Source organism: Bufo gargarizans, chromosome 6, assembly GCF_014858855.1.
Source record: "Bufo gargarizans isolate SCDJY-AF-19 chromosome 6, ASM1485885v1, whole genome shotgun sequence".
In the NCBI taxonomy this organism is placed as follows: Eukaryota; Metazoa; Chordata; class Amphibia; order Anura; family Bufonidae; genus Bufo; species Bufo gargarizans.
In genome coordinates, this window is record NC_058085.1 from 67,735,179 (window position 1) to 67,754,370 (window position 19,192).

The 19,192-nt window shown below is 46.9% G+C and overlaps 1 protein-coding gene across 1 annotated transcript in view; it reads left to right on the plus strand.

The window, feature by feature from the left end:
• FBF1 (Fas binding factor 1) overlaps positions 1-19,192 on the plus strand; it is a 64,538-nt gene that overhangs the window by 21,925 nt on the left and 23,421 nt on the right. The window contains exons 7-18 of the mRNA XM_044298878.1: positions 272-398; positions 1,091-1,174; positions 11,986-12,099; positions 13,238-13,376; positions 13,620-13,753; positions 13,836-13,938; positions 14,393-14,785; positions 17,099-17,188; positions 17,265-17,350; positions 17,659-17,696; positions 18,827-18,916; positions 19,019-19,119. Coding sequence (XP_044154813.1) covers positions 272-398; positions 1,091-1,174; positions 11,986-12,099; positions 13,238-13,376; positions 13,620-13,753; positions 13,836-13,938; positions 14,393-14,785; positions 17,099-17,188; positions 17,265-17,350; positions 17,659-17,696; positions 18,827-18,916; positions 19,019-19,119 — 1,499 coding nt within the window. The remainder of the gene's footprint in view (positions 1-271; positions 399-1,090; positions 1,175-11,985; positions 12,100-13,237; positions 13,377-13,619; positions 13,754-13,835; positions 13,939-14,392; positions 14,786-17,098; positions 17,189-17,264; positions 17,351-17,658; positions 17,697-18,826; positions 18,917-19,018; positions 19,120-19,192) is intronic.

The following is a 19,192-nucleotide window of genomic DNA, read 5'->3' on the forward strand; positions in this document are numbered from 1 at the left end:
AGCTCAATAGAAGCCTATGGCCTAAGCCTTGATCCCATCCTCTGCAGGGAGAAGAGTCAGATTGCATGGTCTAGTACAAATCCATGTAACTGAATGTGTCGTCTTATGCTATATGATCTGGAAATGTCGAGTGATTACTGTGGGTATCTGTGTTGTGAGTTATTTTCCTAATGTGGTCGTACCTATGTAATTGGGGACGTCTCCACATACTACGTGGTCTTCTGGGCCTTTGAATAGATCCATATGCAGTATGCTGTTTTCTCTCTTATAGAACTTGGACGATATGGATGCAGAGTTGTTTGAATCCCGAAAGCCAAAATCGGCCCCTGTAAAGAATGCCAGTCAAGCCATTATCGGTGACCTGAAGACTCAAGACAAGACAATAAGTGCTAAAAGAGGTACTTTTTTTTTTTTTTTTTTTTTTTTTAACTCTACAACCTCTTATATAGGAGCCTCTGACAACTAGTTTCCGACACCCTCAGAAAACAACTGATCTTGCCACTGCAAGGGAGATGTAGTGTGACATGGGAGCCATTCAAATGAATGACCGTCCATGTTATAAGTAGACGGCTCGACTCCACAAGATCAGTAGCTGTTGTTAAAGAGCGACTTTATGTTCTGGCCCCTAGAAGGGGGGGTTTGTGCAGGCCTGTGACACCCCCTTTAAGAGCAATCCCAATTAAACTTAGGCCTCATGCACACGGCCGTTGGGCAGCCAACGGTGGGTCGGCAATCCACGGCCGCATGCACCACGCATCATGGAATGCGGACCCAACGATAGGACTTGCTCTATTAGGGGCCAGCTGCTCCGTTCTGCAAAATACGGAATGCACACGCCCGTCATCTGTATTTTTGGCGGACCGCAAAATATATATGGTCGTGTGCAATAAGCCCTTAAATTCCTTCTCTTTCTATGCCAGAGTCCAGAGGGTGGTCCTTCTGAGTGATTGACAGCCATCCCTTCATGAGTGTGCATAGAGAGATAGCTGCCAATTGCTAATTAGGACCACCCACTGGACTCCTAAGCCCAGATCAGACTGCATTTGTTTGACAGGTTCCCTTTAAATGTCATTGATTCTCCGTTTAACAGGAACATCAGCACCTGAACAGGAGAAGAAACCCCTGTCTGCACCTGTTGGCCAAGCCCGACCTTACAAGAAATTCTCTTTTGATGGTACGTGACGAGATATGTGTAGAGATAGAGCAGTATAACTTTCATTTGAACTTCTTCTCTCTCGTAATGCTTGCCAGAAGGTGCTCAGGACTTAGAATCAGCATTATATCATGAAGGTAATGATATTTTAGTGTTTAGATGGAAGAAGTCCTATAGAAGGTAGAAGTGGCTATGTATGGAAAAAGGAGAGGTCTTACCCATAGTGACCATTTCCCTTTCGGTTGTCATGTTTCTCAGAGCTGATTGATTGCATTGGCTCTTACTTGTTAAAGGGGATTTTTCATGGTGGCACGACTTCATTTATTATTGAACTATGTCTCTCTATGAATTTAAAATTTCTGCCGTCACATCTTAGTAAGGGGAAAATAATCTCCAGACGTTTTGGTTCTAGGTGTGTACAGGACTGGCATTGTATATCTTACATGGTGTCAGTCATTTGTTTATGTGCACCGCAGCGTATTGTGAGCAGCATAAAAGGTTACTTTAAACGGACACTGGCATGCAGCCTGGAAAAAGATCCAGAGAAAAACGCTCAGGTACATGATACAAGCGTTTACCATCAACCCAAATTAACTTGGCATACCTTAAACTGTCATTGTGGGAAGAAAGGGATACAAATGAGCTCTTACCAAGCTCTGCCTCTAATGCCACTGGATGTAAGGCAGCTATCCTATAAGTCTTACCAAGCTCTGCCTCTAATGCCACTGGATGTAAGGCAGCTATCCTATAAGTCTAATGCCACTGGATGTAAGGCAGCTATCCTATAAGTCAGTGTTCGTCCCTTTAAATGGGTCTTGAGACGGTAATACACCTCGGATCAGATAATAAATAAGCCAGCATCTCATCTGCAGACAGCTGTTTTGGAGTGATTTCCCCTCATCCGTGCAGAGCAGAGAGTATTTCTCGTGCTTTTTTCCATTGGGGGACACAGACCATGGGTATAGCTTAGAGGTATTAGTAGGAGGGACACTATGCAAATGAAAGAGCTCCTCCTCCTCGGGCTATACCCCCAGACTCCACCAGGAGGAACTCAGTCTTTGCTTAGTGTCTGGTGAAGGAGGTTGACACTCTCTGATTCTACTCCTTTTTGTTATTTTTATTCTAGATGGGGACACAGGTCGGCATGGCGCCTTCCTGGTCCCCCGTGGAGTGCCCGCCGCCGTCTTTGGGACGTTGCCTGGCTGCCTCCATTTCCCCCCAAGAAGATAAGTGGATCCGGGCTCGACCTGTTAGCTCCGGCATCCCACCAGCTGCTGGGACGCCTGCTGCCTACCCTCCTCCAGAGCACTGTTCTCCTGGATTGGAGTCAGAAGTCTGAAGAGGCGCATCCCTGCTGGTCTGGACATCGAGGGAGCATGCTGAGCAGATAAGTGTTGCACAATCCCTCCCCCTCCCTCTGTGTCTATTTGTCTGTGGCTGCCTGGGTGAGCTTGAAGAAGGATCCTGATGGGGCACTTTCTTCATTTTGGCACTGGAGTACTGGCATCTCTTCCCCTTAAACTGTGGGCTTCAGCGCTTCTCTCGTCGGGCCTTGGCTGCTGCGCTCCCTCAGCGCCCGCCGGCAGGCCGCTCCTCCACGTGGTGCGCTTATTTTCGTGCATATTTTCGCGCATATTTTCGCGCGCGCGCTTATTTTCGCGCGCTTTTTTCGCGCCATAATGACGCGTTAGGGGAGGCGGAGCCTCGGCATGCCGCTCTGACTCTCCTTACACCGGAGACTCTGTTTGCTCATGGCCGTGGAGCTCCTCATCACTCTACTCCGTTTTGTGCCAGGCAAGCTGGTAGCTCAGTGGTACTGCTGCTGTTGCCCCATGTCCAGGCTTTCTGAGTTCAAAGCCCCTTTCAGCCTTCAAAAATTGTTTATATTATTCTAGATGGGGACACAGGTCGGCATGGCGCCTTCCTGGTCCCCCGTGGAATGCCCGCTGCCGTCCTTGGACGCTGCCTGGCTGCCTCCATTGCCCCCCAAAGAAGACAAGTGGATCCGGGCTCGACCTGCAGCTCCGGTATCCCACCAGCTACTGGGTCTCCTGCTGCCACCCTCCACCAGAACACTGCACTCCTGGACAAGGAGTCAGAAGCCTGATGAGGTGCATCCCTGCTGGTCCTGGAGTCGAGGGAGAAGTTCTGCAGGAGCAGATAAGTATTGCCTGCATCCCTGCCTTACCCCCCTCCTCCACCCCTCCTCCACGTCCCTGGGGGCCTGCGGTCCCCGCTTGGGCATCTGCCATGTCCAGCGCGGCCGCTAAATTGGTCTTAGTCACCAAGGCAACCATGTCCTTTAATCCTGTGGCGCTAACGACTCCATCTCTCTCAGTGGTCCCCACAGTGGGTGACTGACTACGAAGAGGCAGCGTGAGCGGCAGCATCCCACCTCGGATGTCTCTGTCTCTCCACCCCCCTCACCTCGCCGGTGGCGCTTGCGGACTGCTCTTCCCCCTCCCTAGGGAGAGTACTCCGAAGGAGAATTATCCGGCTCGGACGAGCCACGTCCTTTTTGGACTATAGGGCATTTTCAAATCCTGTGACGCCAACCACCTCTCTAAGTGGTTTTCCACAGAAGACGCCCGAATACTAACAGGGAGCGTGAGCAGCAGCATCCCTCCTCGGATGGCTCTGGCTCTCCCCCCCCCCCCCCCCCCCCCTCGTCTAGAGGCGCGTTCGGGCGACTCTCCCCTCCCTTAGGGAGCGCAAGTCTGAAGGAGAATTTCCGGCTCTGATTAGGTCATGGAGCGGGACCCCTCGCCTAAGCTCTCCACCAGGGTGGCTGACTTAGTGGTGACTGTCCGAGACACCTTTATTCTCCAAGGGGATTCTCCTCCTTCCACTGGTCAGGAGTTCCCCCTTTTTCCGTCCAGGCAGTCGGAGACTACCATGTTCCCGGTCCATGAGGGATTTTTCCGCGGTCATGTCCAGGGCCTGGGGTGGTCTTAATAAGGTTCTCGACCACCCAGCGCATGAATATACTTTCCTTTCCCTGCTGACGGCGAGGAGAGGTGTCTCCTCCCCCTAAGGTGGATCCTCCGGTGGCCGGATTAGCCAATTATGTGGCCCTTCCTGTCTTAGTCAGTTCCTCTTTCCAGGATGCTGTAGACAGACGCATAGACTCTCTTCCAGGTCCTTTTTTCGCTGGCAGCGCGTCCCTGTGACCTACCTTTCACTCAGCAGGGGTAGCCAGTGCTCTCTCGGTGTGGTTACAACACCACCACCAGGAACTGGCGGTACGAGATGCGGCTACTAACACACTGGAGTTGGTTCTCCAGATGTCTCAGGCTTCTAACATTCTTTGCGAAGCTTCTAGGGACATTGTTTCCCTCTTTGCCCGCAGGTTGGCCATCTCTGTCACTCAGCGCGAAGAGATCTGATTGAAGGTGTGGGACGCTGACGCCTCCACCAAGCGTTCCCTTGCTAATCTTCCCTTTGGGGTTTCCAGGCCTTGTGGGGATCAGCTGGACGAGTTCGTCTCTGCATGCCTTTTGCCGTTTCTCATCTGGTAGGCCGTCGCCTGCTTCCTCCGCCGGGGGTCTCAGGTCGCCCGCAAAGAGGCCTTCCTTTGCACCAGCCTTCCCGGCACTAGAGGGCCCAGTCAGCCCGCCCTGCTGCTCCTAGGCCTATCACATGTCCCGATTGCGGAATCCCACCATCGATTCCTGCGCTTCGCCATTATGGGTCGACACTGTCAGTTTGTCGCCCTTCCTTCGGGTTGGTGACCACCCCGCGGGTCCTTGCCACGGTCCTGGACCGCTCATGGCGCTTCTTCGTACCAGGGGCATTCCTTTGCTGCCCTGTTGGGACGATATCCGGATAGAGGCCCCCCTCTCTACCGCAGACCACGGACAGCGTCCGGATCACTGTTCAGACCCTGGAACGGTTCGGCTGCCTGGTAACTTTCCCAAACTCCTGCCTCTTCCCGTCCCAGAGGCTCTCCTTCCGGAGGGTGATTTTGGACACCTCGGCTGCCAAAGTATTCTACCAGCCTTCAAGTCCTCCCAGGTCCAGGGGGCAGTGTCGCATCTGCTGCGCTCCCCGTGCCTCTCCATTCGGGAATACTTGCAGGTCCTGGGTCTTATGGTAGCCTCTTTCGAGGCCTTTCCATATGCCCAGTTTCACACTCGCCTGGCGCAACAGGAGATCCTTTACCTTTCAGCGGGTTCGGGCAGTTCTCCCTTGGTGGCTGTTCCCAAAGAACCTGAGGTCGGGGAGTTCCTTTCTCGCATTCTCCTGGACGATCGCCGCCACCGATGCCAGCATCCTGGGTTGGGGGGGCGTTTTCCAGTCTCGCACGGTTCAAGGAATTTGGCCGGCGGCAGAGTCTCGCCTTCCAATCAACTTTCTGGAATTGAGGGCGATTTTTTCCGCTCTCTCTCTCCTATTGGACCTCTCTCCTTGCGGGCCTCCCAGTGCGGGTTCAAACGGGCAATGCCGCGGCCGTGGCCTATATCGACCATCAGGACGGGACCCGCAGCCGGATGGTGATGCAGGAGGTGAAGTGAATTCTGACGTGGGCGGAGACTCACGTTCCGGTGTTGTCAGCAGTTTGCATTCCAGGAATGGACAACTGGACAGCGGACTTTCTAAGCCACAACACGGTGGATCCAAGCGAGTGGTCTCTGCATCCAGAAGGGTTCGAAGAAATCTGCCACAGATGGGACCGTCCGGATGTGGACTTAATGGCGTCCGGGTTCAACAACAAGATCCCAGTGGTCCTGGCTCGCGCCCGTGATCCGGAGGCGTACGGATGGATGCGCAGGTGTCTCCGTGGCAGGACTTCAGCCTCCTCTGTTTTCCTCTCCTGCCAAAGGGTCTACGCCAGTTCGAGGCGGAAGGGACTCCGACCGTTCTCATCACCCCAGAGTGGCCTCGCCGCGCGTGGTTTTTCGGACGTGGCTCGGTTGCTGGCGGACGCCCCATGGCCTCTTCCCGACGGACAGGACTTACTGTCTCAGGGCCCGTTCTTCCACCGGAATTTGCGGTCTCTTCGTTTACCGGCGTGACTGTTGAAACCGCCATCCTGATAAAGATGGGGTTCTCGGATTCAGTGGTTAGGACCATGATCAGTCCGGGGAAGTCTTCTTCCTCCCGGATTTACTATCGTACCTGGATGGCCTTCCTATCCTTTTTTGAGGGTTCGGGGTTCCCCCCCCTTCGGTTTTCCATCTTGATGGTACTGTCTTTTCTTCAGTCTGGGCTTGTGCAGGGACTGTCGCTTAGTTCCCTGTAAGGTCAGGTTTCGGCGCGGGCCGTCAGAGGTCCCTTGCTCTTAAGGGTCCGGTGGTGACCTTTCTTCGGGGGTGGCGCATTCGGTTCCCCGTATGTTCCCCCTTTGTCTCCTTGGGATCTCAATTTGGTTCTGCGCGCTCTGCAGTCGGCTCCCTTCGAGCCTTTGAGGAGGGTCTCTCTGACTGTTCTCATCTGGACTTCCTTGTGACCATAGCTTCTGATACAGCTACATAGCGTAGTGATTAAAGTTCTGGGCTATTATGCAGTGGCTGTGAGTTCACGTCCCATCACGAGCTTTTAGGTCAGACTGGTGTCGAAGCTGGCCGCTCTTTCCTGTCAGGAGCCTTAATGGTTTTCCTCCAGGATTAAGTTGTGCTCCGTCCAGTCCCCTTCTTTTTGCCCAGGGTGGTCTCTCCCTTCCGCCTTGATGAGGATCTTGTCCTGCCTTCCTTTTGTCCTTCTCCGGCTAACCCCAAGGAACGCACTCTGCATTCCCTGGATGTTGTACGGGTCCTGAAGGTGTGTCTCGCGGCTACTGCTTCCGTCCGCCGTTCTTGGCGCTCTGGATCTGCTTGGCTATTTCCGCGGCTTGTCACGCTTGTGGTGGAGTTCCCCCGGCTAGAATTGCCGCTCACTCCATTGGGGCGGAGGGGGCTTCCTGGGCAAGACGCAGTCGTGCCTCTGCGTCTCAGCTGTGTACGGCGGCCACCTGGTCGTCCTTGCATACCTTTGCAAATTTTTGTCAGTTGCATTCACTGGCTTCGGCTGATGCGGCTTTGGCCGCAGGGTTTTGCAGGCTGTGGTTCCTGTTTGACCGTTGGGGCGTTCCTCCTGGCGGTGCTGATATTTTTTCCCACCCCATGGACTGCTTTTGGACGTCCCATGGTCTGTGTCCCCCAATGGAAAAAAGCACGAGAAAAGGAGATTTTTGTGAAACTCACCTGTAAAATCTTTTTCTCGTCTTTTCCATTGGGGGACACAGCTCCCACCCATTATTCCTGTTGCAGGAGGGGTCTTTAGTTCAGTTTTTCTGTTTCTGGTTGGACCTTATGGCTTGGTCCGATGGTTTCCATGATTTTTTTCTTGCTCCTTCTCCTACTGCTTGTGCAACGCCTGAGTTCCTCCTGGTGGAGTCTGGGGGTATAGCCCGAGGAGGAGGAGCTCTTTCATTTGCATAGTGTCCCTCCTACTAATACCTCTAAGCTATACCCATGGTCTGTGTCCCCCAATGGAAAAGACGAGAAAAAGATTTTACAGGTGAGTTTCACAAAAATCTCCTTTTACTGGCTTAACTGGGTGAAAGGCCTGAATTATTGTTACCAACGGGATTGGTAAATGTCATTGCAGCCTCTAGCAACATTTAAAGTATTTGGTGCACACTGCACAGCACTTAGAAAAGTGGACGGAGTAGAAACACAGTGATCGCAATGTACCGTAAGTCAGATTGTCAGAATAATTTTTCAAACCACTCAATTTAGAGATGTTTTCAGAAGTCTTTTCCTACAAAGAGAATTTAAGGACCACCTTTTTTTAAACTAAGCCAGCTGATCATGGCTGCTCCGGTTTTCTTAACACCCAACATCCCAGTTTTATATCCAGGGAAGATGTGTCTGGCTTTTCAGGGGAAAGTGTTGGTCCATGCAATACATGGACAGGCTAAACCAAATGCTTTACCGGGCTTGTCTAATGAGAGATTGATTACCCTCTGTCCTGCTCCTGCCACGTCTGGCAAACATCTGATTTTGGTGGGGGTAGCCCGTGCAAAACTGGCATTTTACCTGCATTTGAAATGTATGGTGACCATTCTGACTCGTAGAGGGAGGGTGGTCCTAGCCAGAGAACCCCACTCTGTGACATCTATACGTTCCAATAAGGCATATTGACATAAATTGGGGGTTGTCCGAGTTATTTTTTTGTTCTTTGTATGTTTCTAACTAATCAAATGTAACAGCTTTACCATGCACTTACTGCATCTGTAGTTGCTCCTTTGTCAGATTTCACTGAGGGTCACATGACCTGTGATGTCAGCTTCTCTCCCTGCTCTAATAATGTTTTGTGCACAAGCGTGAGAGAGCAGATATGAGTCTGTACACGAGACGTCACAGTGCTGGAGTGCTGGCCACGCCCCCCTGCACTGGCTGAGCTGCTGCTGTCTGCCTTGTCTCCCTCCCACTGGATACTTCAGGAAAGATTAAACCCTTCAGGAGCACAGACTCAGGGCTGAAGGCTTTACTGAGTAGCTGCAGCCAGTGAGGAGACAAATGCTGGGCACAGGAGCTGACAAAGGAGTTCTGCAAAGCATTGCGCAAAAACAGGTAGGGGGAAGATCCTGTGTGTATCATTAGTGTCATTGTATAGCTGGGACTTTTAGTCCTATACATACAACATGCTGCTGAGCATCCCAGCAGGCAGACATGTCACTCAGGGCAAACAAAGGGCCAGAAGAGAACCAGGGAAATGAGGAAATATACTTTTTTTTTTTTTTTTTTTTTTTTTTTTTTACCTAAAACTTGCTTAGCTCAGTTATATATTGATGCCCATCAGATTTACAGTGCTATATATTTTTTTTTTCATAACTCGGACAACCCCTTTTAACCTCTTCCCGACCTATGACGTACTACTACGTCATGGGAACCACTGCGTTCCCACAATTTGACGTAATAGTACGTCATGGTGATCGCGCGGGCACCTGCGCGGTGCGCGCACAATCACCAATCACTGCAGGGGCCCGGCAGTCCCTGGTAGCCGGGCCCCTGCTGTATCCGCCGGCATCACTGTATCCGCCGGCATCCGATGCCAGCGGATTAACCCCTTCTATGCTGTGGTCCGCGCTGACTGTCATAGAAGGGGGTTTGTGTCGGGTGAGTGATCGCATCGAGTCCCCGTGCTGCTGCGGCGGGGACCTGATGCGCGACAAGGCAGCCCAATGCCGTGCAGAGGCTGCCCAATGCCTTGCACGGCATCGGGAACTGTCTTCTCTGGGTACCAAGGAGATCCAGCCTCAGGCTGTGTCTCCTAGGCAACCTGTTAGTGTATGACTCGGTGTCATACACTAACAGGCAACGCATTACAATACAGATGTATTGTAATGCATTGCAGAGGGGATCAGACCTCCAAAAGTGAACATCAGAAATAAAGTAAAAAAAAAAAAAGTTTGTGTTTTTAATAAAGTAATAAAATTAATAAAGTAAAAAAGAAAAAAAAAACGCCCCTTACCCCTTATTTTATAATAAAAAGCTGAAAAAACAAACAAAACCCACACATATTAGGTGTCGCCGTGTCGGTGTAAAAAACAAACAAACAATTTTTGGCACTTTGTATCACAAAAAGTGCAACACCAAGCGATCAAAAAGGCGTATGTCCCACAAAACCGTCACCTCATCCCGCAAAAAATGAGCCCAAAAAAAACTATAGCTCTCAGAACATGGAGACACTAAAACATTATTTTTTTTGTTTCAAAACTGCTATTATTGTGCTAAAGTGAAATACATAAAAAAAATATACATAATACCGGTAGGTATCGCCACGTCCGTAACAACGAGCTGAAAAAAATAACACATGACCTAACCCCTCAGGTGAACACTGTGTAAAAAAAAAAAAAAAAAAATGCATCAAAACAAAAAGTCACATTGCATCACAAATGCAAAACAGTAAGTGATCAAAAAGGCGTATGCCACCCCAAAATAGTACCAATCAGACTGTCACCTCATTCCACAAAAAATGAGACCCTACCTAAGAGAATCGGTCAAAAAATAAAAAAGCTGTGGCTCTCAGACTATGGATACACTAAAATATCATTATTTCGGTTTAAAAAATGCTATTATTGTGTAAAACTTAAATAAATAAGAAAAAGTAGACATATTAGGTATTGCCACGTCCGTAACGGTCTGCTCTATAAAAAAATAAAATCACATGACCTAATACCTCAGGTAAACGCTGTAAAAATAAAGAAATAAAAACTGCGCCAAAACAACACATTTTTTGGTCACCTTGCCCCATAAAGTGTAATAATGAATGATAAAAAAAAACCATATATACCCGTATTTGGTACCAATAAAAACATAAATTCTCCCGACTATCAGGATTTATTGTGATATGATGTAATTTGATTGGATCTAATGTGACTCATAATCTGATACTGTATTAGCATTGTTATTCGTGTTACCTTTTCTACTTAATTTGTTGAATTGTCAAATGATTACAAGAACAATTGTAATTGTATACTTTTATTATTCTATATTATTTTCAATAAAAAGACAATTATATTAAAAAAAACATAAATTCTTTCTGCAAAAAACGAGCCCCCGCACAAGACGATCGGCAGAAAAATAAAAAAATAGGGCGTTCAGAAAATGGAGATACAAAAACCTAATTTTTGTTTTCAAAAATGCTTTATTATGTAAAACTGAAACGAGCATCATAGAAAGTAGACATATTTGATATAATTGCGTTCGTAACAACCTGCTCTATAAAAATAGCGCATGCTCTAACCAGTCAGATGAATGTTGTTACAAAAAAAAAACGGTGCCAAATTTTTGGGTTACCTTGCCTTACTAAAAACGTAATATAGAGCAATTAAAAATCATATGTACCCCAAAATAGTACCAATAAAACTGGCACCTTATTCCGTAGTTTCCAAAATGTGGTAACTTTTTTGAGTTTCTACTCTAGGGGTGCATCAGGGGGGCTTCAAATGAGACATGGCATCTAAAAAACAGTTCAGCTAAATCTGCCTTCCAAAAACCATATGGCGTTCCTTTCCTTCTGCGCCCTGCCGTGTGCCCGTACAGTAGTTTACGATCACATGTGGGGTGTTTCTGTAAACCGCAGAATCGGGGTAATAAATTTTGAGTTTTATTTGGCTGTTAACCCTTGCTTTGCTACTGGAAAAAATGGATTCAAATGTAAAATCTGCCAAAAAAAATGACATTCTGAAATTTCATCTACATTTTCCATTAATTCTTGTGGAACACCTAAAGGGTTAACAAAGTTTGTAAAATCTGTTTTGTATACCTTGATGAGTGTAGTTTCTAAAATGGGGTCATTTTGGGGTAGTTTCCATTATGTAAGGCTCACAAAGTGACTTCAGACCTGAACTGGTCCTTTTAAAAAGTGGGTTTTGCTTCCAAATTCTAAGCCTTCTAATGTCCCCAAAAAATAAAATGTCATTTTCAAAATGATCCAAACATGAAGTAGACATATGGGGAATGTAAAGTAATTACTATTTTTGGAAGTATTAATATCTATTATAAAAGTTGAGAAATTGAAATGAGCTAATTTGCTAGTTTTTCCAAATTTGTGGTAAATTTAGTAATTTTTTATGAATAAAAAAAGTTTTTGTTTGTTTTCTCGTCACATATCGTACTTCGTGACAGTGGTAAAAATGAGTTAAAAAAAAAACAATCTTAGAATGACTTGGATAAGTAAAAGCGTTTTAAAGTTATTACCACATAAAGTGACACATGTCAGATTTGCAAAAAATGGTCTGGGCAGGAAGGTGAAAACAGGCCCGGGGTTGAAGGGGTTAAGGTCTACCGCCTTGCATTGCATTTAAGTAATGTTTATATATATTTTTTTCTGTTTTGGCAAAGATGTGAAGGATTCCCTTGATGGGTTTCTGTCTGATGAAGATAATGGGATTGCTAAGAAGTCAAAATCTCTGGGCTCTAAATCTGTCCCGCAACAGGCCCCTGTGAAGAGCAGCGGTAAGTCTAACATGTGAAGGGCAGGTCCACACATTTCTTAATTGACGGTAAGATGATATGCAAATTGTTGATGCATTAAAGGGCTTTCTGGGATTCTAATATTGTGATGGCTAACGTCCGGCACTCCAGCTGTGGTAAAACTACGACTCCCAAGATGTACACTTGCTTGGTTGTTCTCAGAACTCCATAGAAATGAAAGGGGCATGCTGGGAGTCGTAGTTTCACCACAGCTGGAGTGCTGCAGGTTAGCCATCACTGGTATCGGCCATCAGTACCTGATCAGCAGGTCCAACTCTTCACCCGCCGCACTCAATTGTTTCATTCACTTCAGATGGAGGAGCGCTGCAGTTCCCAGCCCACTACAAAACGGACAGAGCTGTGTAGTTCTGTCGCTGACTTCTGGTTAGTTGGAGAGTGGGGTGTTGGACCCCTTCCAATTAGATATTGATAGCTTATCCTGGGGATAGACCATCAATGGGTGGGTGGGGGGCAAAAGGAAGAAGCATACTTATCTGCTTCCGGACGCTGAGTCCCGGCTCCTTCACTGCCTGGCTCAGGTTCCCTCTGTCAACATCTGATTTGATGCTTCTTCAGCCAATAACTGGCCGCAGCAGCGACCTGGCCCCCTTGTGTCACATAACCAATTGACATGATGCCAGGGGGAGCGGTCACCGCCGTGGCCAGTCATTGGCTGCAGCAGCATCAAAGTGGATGTTGACAGTGGGGACCCTGAGCGAGGTGGCTGAAGGAGTCCGCACAAACCCTCCCAAAAAATGAATAACTCCTTTTAAAGTTTACCTCTGCAAAAATCTCTCCATGTTATGAAAGCTGAGATCCTTCAGATCCTGCTCTAAGGGGCTCTGCTCTGGCTAATAAAGTGGTGTCCCTTTTAGCAAATACTTGGTCTTGGCAACACATCAGTGTTGTATGGCACACACTATACTGGGAATACCACTGCTCGCCATAAAAGCAGTTTATGGAGCGGACTATTCCCGTTACTTACGGAGTTCAGTAATATGGGTAGCTACAGGCTATTATTTTAATATTTTTGTTGGGTGGTGTCCATCCTTGTATGTGGTGTTTGTAATATTTTGCTATTGGTCCAGAACATTTATTCCTACCCATTTATGACCTACAGAGACAGCAGCCGTCAGTCCAGCAAAACCCTCCCCAGCTTCTCACAGGAAAAATGATCTGAACTTTGAGGAGGACACTGATGACATTATGGATGCTCTAGGATTTGGGGACCATCCTCAAAGTCCCCAGAAAGAGAAGAGGTAAGAGGAAACGCAGCTAAACCTTGGTGTAATATATTACTATTAATATTTAATTTCTTAATGAAATTCGTCTTAACTAAAAGTTGCTTCTCGCCTGTGGCCTCTTCATTGAAATTAAGAATTTCATACTGGGAATTATCATTACTACGCAAAGATAACCGTTCTGGCTTATAGAGGGGTTCTCGGGGGAAGGGGGTGACCAATTTTTGATCAGAAAGGCATTGGGTATTTTTAATTTTCCAGCTCTGCACCACAGCCCGCACGTTCCAAATTTGATGAGCTGTTAGGGAGGGGGACTTCTGCCAAACTGCTGGAGAGGCCACTAACCGGGGAAAAGAAAGAATTCATATTGGATCCCAAGTACCAGAAGATGCCAGGTGAGAGAAATGTGATCTCTAGTCATGGGTGGTGATATGTGCGTCATGGGAGCATGCACAATAATATGGAACTTTTTGACAGAAAAGGAGGATTCGTTAAAAGATGATGACTTTGCTTTTGGCTCCTACCAACCCACTATGGCATTCAGTCCAGAAGGTCGACCATCGCGGCGATCATCAGTCAGGTATGTTATCAGTATATTTTCTCATTCATTTGTCCAGGTTGTCTACTTTAATGAGGTTTACCAAGTGGAAGAAACACATTTATTTATGCCTAAATAAAAAAAAATACACTTGATAAAATAAACTGTAGAATTTTTTTGTGGTTCAGGTACCCCTCCTCATCTCTGTTTACACTTTATCTCATAAGTCATTACTTTATGATGGCTGGATTCAGACTGCAGAGACATCCACTAATCCTGGGATGGGGTCCCAGCACTTGTTCAGTGCTGCATGCCCTTGCACTGTCTTTCCCTGCAGAGCAGCGCTCACTGATACCTCCTGTGCAGCAGTTCCCCATACAGCCAGTGGCTGTGGACGGCACCATTCATGGAAAAGCATTGCTAAGTCTGCAGTTTTCGTTTTTTTTTACTTTGTGACTTTTTTTTTTCTCCACATTTATCATTTATCAACACACAGATTTTCTGCAGAAAGTAATGGAGCCATGAAACCTGATGCAAGATCTCGCTCTGCCACCCCTGTGGGCCGGAGCCCAGCAAGGGGGGAGAAGAGCGGAGCTGATTGGTTAGGTCTGAAGGATGAAGATGTCCCCGATCTAACTCCTTCACTTCCTTCAAGAGATCCTCCTCGACCCTCCACTGTCACACCTAGCTCTGCAGGTCGACCACCGTCTGGAACTAAAACAGATGCTAGATTGGCCCCCCAACCAAAAACCTCTCAGACTGACACCCCCACTGTACAACAGGAAGATGATGAGTGGTTGGCCTCTGCCCTGTCTCGGAAGAAGGCTCAAAAACAGGAAGAACAAAAAGTCCAGACTCAGAATGTTGTAAAAGAGACTTCTGCAGGCAGGTGGGTAGGACTGAGTTCACACTTCAGTTATTTGGTCAGTTATTTCCATCAGTTATTATGAGCCAAAACCAGGTGCGGGTCAAGAAACACAGAATAAGTGCAGATTTTTCCATTATCCCTTATCTCTGTGTAGGCTTCACTATGGGTTTTGGCTCGCAATAACTGATGGAAATAACTGATGTGTGAACTCCGCCTAAGACTCATCCATTGTTTGTATTTTATATCTCGTATATTGCGAATTGCAGCTATTATAACTTGGATTACGTAGAATGATTATGGCAGGTTTGTTGTGTCAGCCATCACTCGGTGTATACATTATTAACTTTTTTTTTTTTTTTAAAGAAAGGCGTGGCACCCTAGTCTTCTGTGTGGTAGGGTGCAGGTTGTCTTGATCTCCGGGCCAGACAAAGTTGAGTAAATATGACAATCGCACTCCAATTTCAATGCAGAAAAGTAGTACTTTAATTAGAATAGGCAACTTCACAATACGGTGTGATGTTTCGGTCAAAACATGACCTTTATCAAACTCAGCTTTTCTGGGGGGACGTTTTCCACCTATCTTTCCTGCTCACTATCCGCTTCTCCACCTGGCAACCTGAGTTTGATAAAGGTCATGTTTTGACCGAAACGTCACACCATATTGTGAAGTTGCCTATTCTAATTAAAGTACTACTTTTCTGCATTGAAATTGGAGTGCGATTATCATATCTACTCTACATTATTTACTTGGGATATCTGCAGTTTATTAACACCTGCACTAAGCATCCTGCCCCAGTTTTCTGTCTGCATACTTATGAGTCTGCTGTATTCATGAGTCTAGCTCTTTTCCTAAATCTCTGGGCTTCCTCCTACCCCCTTAACAATGAGTGACAGCCACCAAGTATACAGGCTGATACACCAGCACCCATGATTTATTGGTGAGGGGGTGGGATCGTGAGTACAGGTGAATTATAACCATGTGTCTGCTGTATGCGGCATCAAAACGGAGGAGCCCATGGGAACAGCCGAGGCCGGGGAGCCAGTTACATAGTTAATACGGTTGAAAAAAGACATACGTCCATCAAGTTCAACCAAGGGACAGGTGGGGACGCGAATCACAGAAGGAAGTGAGACTCAGATTTCTACACTTTTTCGTAAGCATTAATGTTGTTTACTTTTAAGAATTCATCTAAACCCTTTTTAATACTGTCCACTGTTCCTGCTGTGACCACGTCCTGAGGAAGTCTATTCCACAGATTCACAGTTCTTACAGTAAAGAAGCTTTGACACTTCTGGAGACTGAACTTTTTCTTCTCCAGTCGGAGGCAGTGCCCCCTTGTCTTTTGAGGGCATTTTACATGGAACAGTTTTTCACCATATTTGCATTTGTATGGAACATTTATATATTTGTATAGGTTAATCATGTCCCCCCTTAGAAGTCTCTTCTCAAGACTAAATAAATTCAATTATTTTAATCTTTCTTCATAACTAAGACCCTCCATGCCCCTTATCAGTGTAGCCGCTCTCCTCTGTACTTTTTCCAGCTGCAGAGCGCCCTTTCTATGTACTGGTGCCCAGAACTGGACTGCGTATACCAGATGAGGCCGCACCAACACTTTGTAAAGTGGTAATATCACATCCCTGCCCCGCGAGTCCATGCCTCGTTTAATGCATGACAATATCCTGGTGGCCTTAGAAGCAGCTGATTGATGTTGTATGCTGTTATTTAATCCACCATCTACAAGGACACCCTAATGGGCTGGCTTTAATGCTGCCCTGGCCTATAAAACGGCTAGGGCAGCGCTAAAGCCCAGCCATCAGTGCCGGTGATGTCACCGGGAACACTGCTAGGCGGAAAATACCGACTAGAAGTGTAAAAAATATAAACAAACAGCCCTTGCCCTGTGCGATACAGCTCCAATGCTGATGTCAGAGGGGTGTCTGGGTGAAAATGGGGATATGTCTGAGTTCAGCTCTGAACCCAGAAAACCCCTTTAAGACAACTTTAATAAAGGGGATATTTCAGCGAGCTGACGTCAGGACAGCTGACCTCCCTCCCTCCCTCAGATGCTTCTATTCCTGTAATATGTCATATTCAGTTGGGTGCTGTCTTGGAATTCAGATTCCCTCAATCACCATGTTGTCACGCCTAACGTGAATAATATTGTGAGCAATTTACGGTTATGTGCCCTACACAGTGGCATCCCCGCTTCGGCAAGTGGTTTGTCAGTACAGCTCGCCATCCTGCAATATGCCTGAAACTGAACGATGCCTGACAGTGTCATATGTGTAGAAATTCTTTGCAGCATAAGATGGTTTTATTTCTTTACACAGTGGTCCAGTAGTGTCTGTGAGCACCACCCAACAGTCAGACCATGGCAAGACCATTCAAGAGACCTCTCCAATCTTAGCAGAGGCATCTGGGTAGGTATTATTGAGTGTCATACTATTTTATCTCTAGTCGGCCATCTTCAATAAATCATACATTTGTATATCACAGAGCTCCATTACCCTGGGATATTGATGGAAAAGCAGCATCCTCCATCACTCCTATATCTTCCAGACAAAAGGAAAATCCTGTTCCAGGTACCACGGCCAGCAATATCTACTTTCTTTTTGTGGTTTATAGCAGGGATGCTCAACCTGCGGCCCTCCAGCTGTTGCAAAACTACAATTCCCAGCATGCCTGAACAGCCTACAGCTATTAGGGCATGCTGGGAGTGGTAGGTAGTGGTTTTGGAACAGCTGAAGGGCCGCAGGTTGAGCATCCCTGGTTTATAGTCTCCGCACAGTTCTATGGTGAGTGTGGTGATGGTGGTAGCATTGTATCTTTAATCCTCCTACAACTGCCTTTTTGCTCCTCCAGCTCATCTCTGCAATCTCTTATTTTACAGCTCCGGCTACTTCAGAAATGAACAGACACAGAGCTCAGGTTGGTGATCAATAATTGAGTACAATTGTCTTTTAAAAGGAACCTGCCGTAATTTTCATGCTGGCCAAACCACAGGGAACATGAAATCCTGACAGGTTCTTTATTGCACAGAGCTAGGGTGTACAGAAGGCATAGGGCTTCTGTCACCCCACTAAAGTCATTTTTTTGGGGGGCTAGTTAAATTCCTTGTACTGCGATATATGAAAATATAATGCTCTTACTTACTTTCCCTCGTCCTGTGGATTGACAGGGCCAGCCGTGATCTCCTCTTTCGGCCGGCCCTGTCAACATTTCAAAAATCGCGCGCCTGTGTTCATTCAGCGCAGGCGCTCTGAGATGAGGAGGCTCGCCTCCTCAGCACTCCCTCAGTGCGCCTGCGCCGATGACATCACCGAAAGAGAAGACGTCATCGGCGCAGGCGCACTGAGGGAGTGCTGAGGAGGCGAGCCTCCTCATCTCAGAGCGCCTACGCCGAATGAACACAAGCGCGCGATTTTTGAAATGCTGACAGGGCCAGCCGTAGGAGGAGATCGCGGCTGGCCCTGTCAATCCACAGGACGAGGGGGCGTTTTTTTTGCGGCGGCTACCAGCAAGTAGATGCCCTACTTGCTGGTAGAGACCTCATTTACAAAATTATAAAAGTTCGTTTTTAGAAGAAACTGTTGTAGGAAAGTAAGTAAGAGCATTATATTTTCATATAGCGCAGTATAAGGAATTTAACTAGCCCCAAAAAAATATATATATGACTTTAGTGGGGTGACAGAAGCCCTTTAAAGACAAGTCAGCCATGGAGAGAAGTGTCCACTGCACTTCTGAGTAAACCAATACTTTCTATAATAAGGGACCTTGTTGGTTCAGGTAGCATGAAACTGTGGAAAAGTTCCCTTTAACGTTATGCAGTGGTAAAGTGAAACTTCTTTCACATCACCACCAAAAATTTAATTGAAAAGTGGTTTTCTTATATGGTGAACTTGCCAAAGGAAATGACTAGTATGCATAATATATGGTGGAACTCTTTCTAAGGAACTGGTCTTTCTACGAGGGTGCTACTTTTGGAGAGGTTCCGCTATTTTCATAGGCCTGAGCCCACTAGTGCTCACACTCATTGCTTCCTATTTTTTGTCCTGCAGCCGTCTACTGTTCCATCTAAAATCCAAGAAGACAAGAAGGAATCTCATAGTCATGTCTTGCAAAACAAGTTGCTGGATCTTGAGGCTCAGGTATGAGATTTGAAGCCATATAAACTAGGAAGGATATGTCATGATCACAGATCAATGAAGTCCCAATGTTTCATGGTGTGTGTGTGTGTGTGTACATTACAGGTACGAAAACTTCAGCTGGAGCGTGAACAGCAAAACCTGATACTGGAGACATTGCAACAGAGGCACAAAGAAGATCTTGAATTAATAGAGAACGCAGACAGGTACCTGGGAAAATGTGTGAGAGTGCACTGAGCATCTCTATACCACATCGGTACGAGAGCCTTGAGCTGAGAG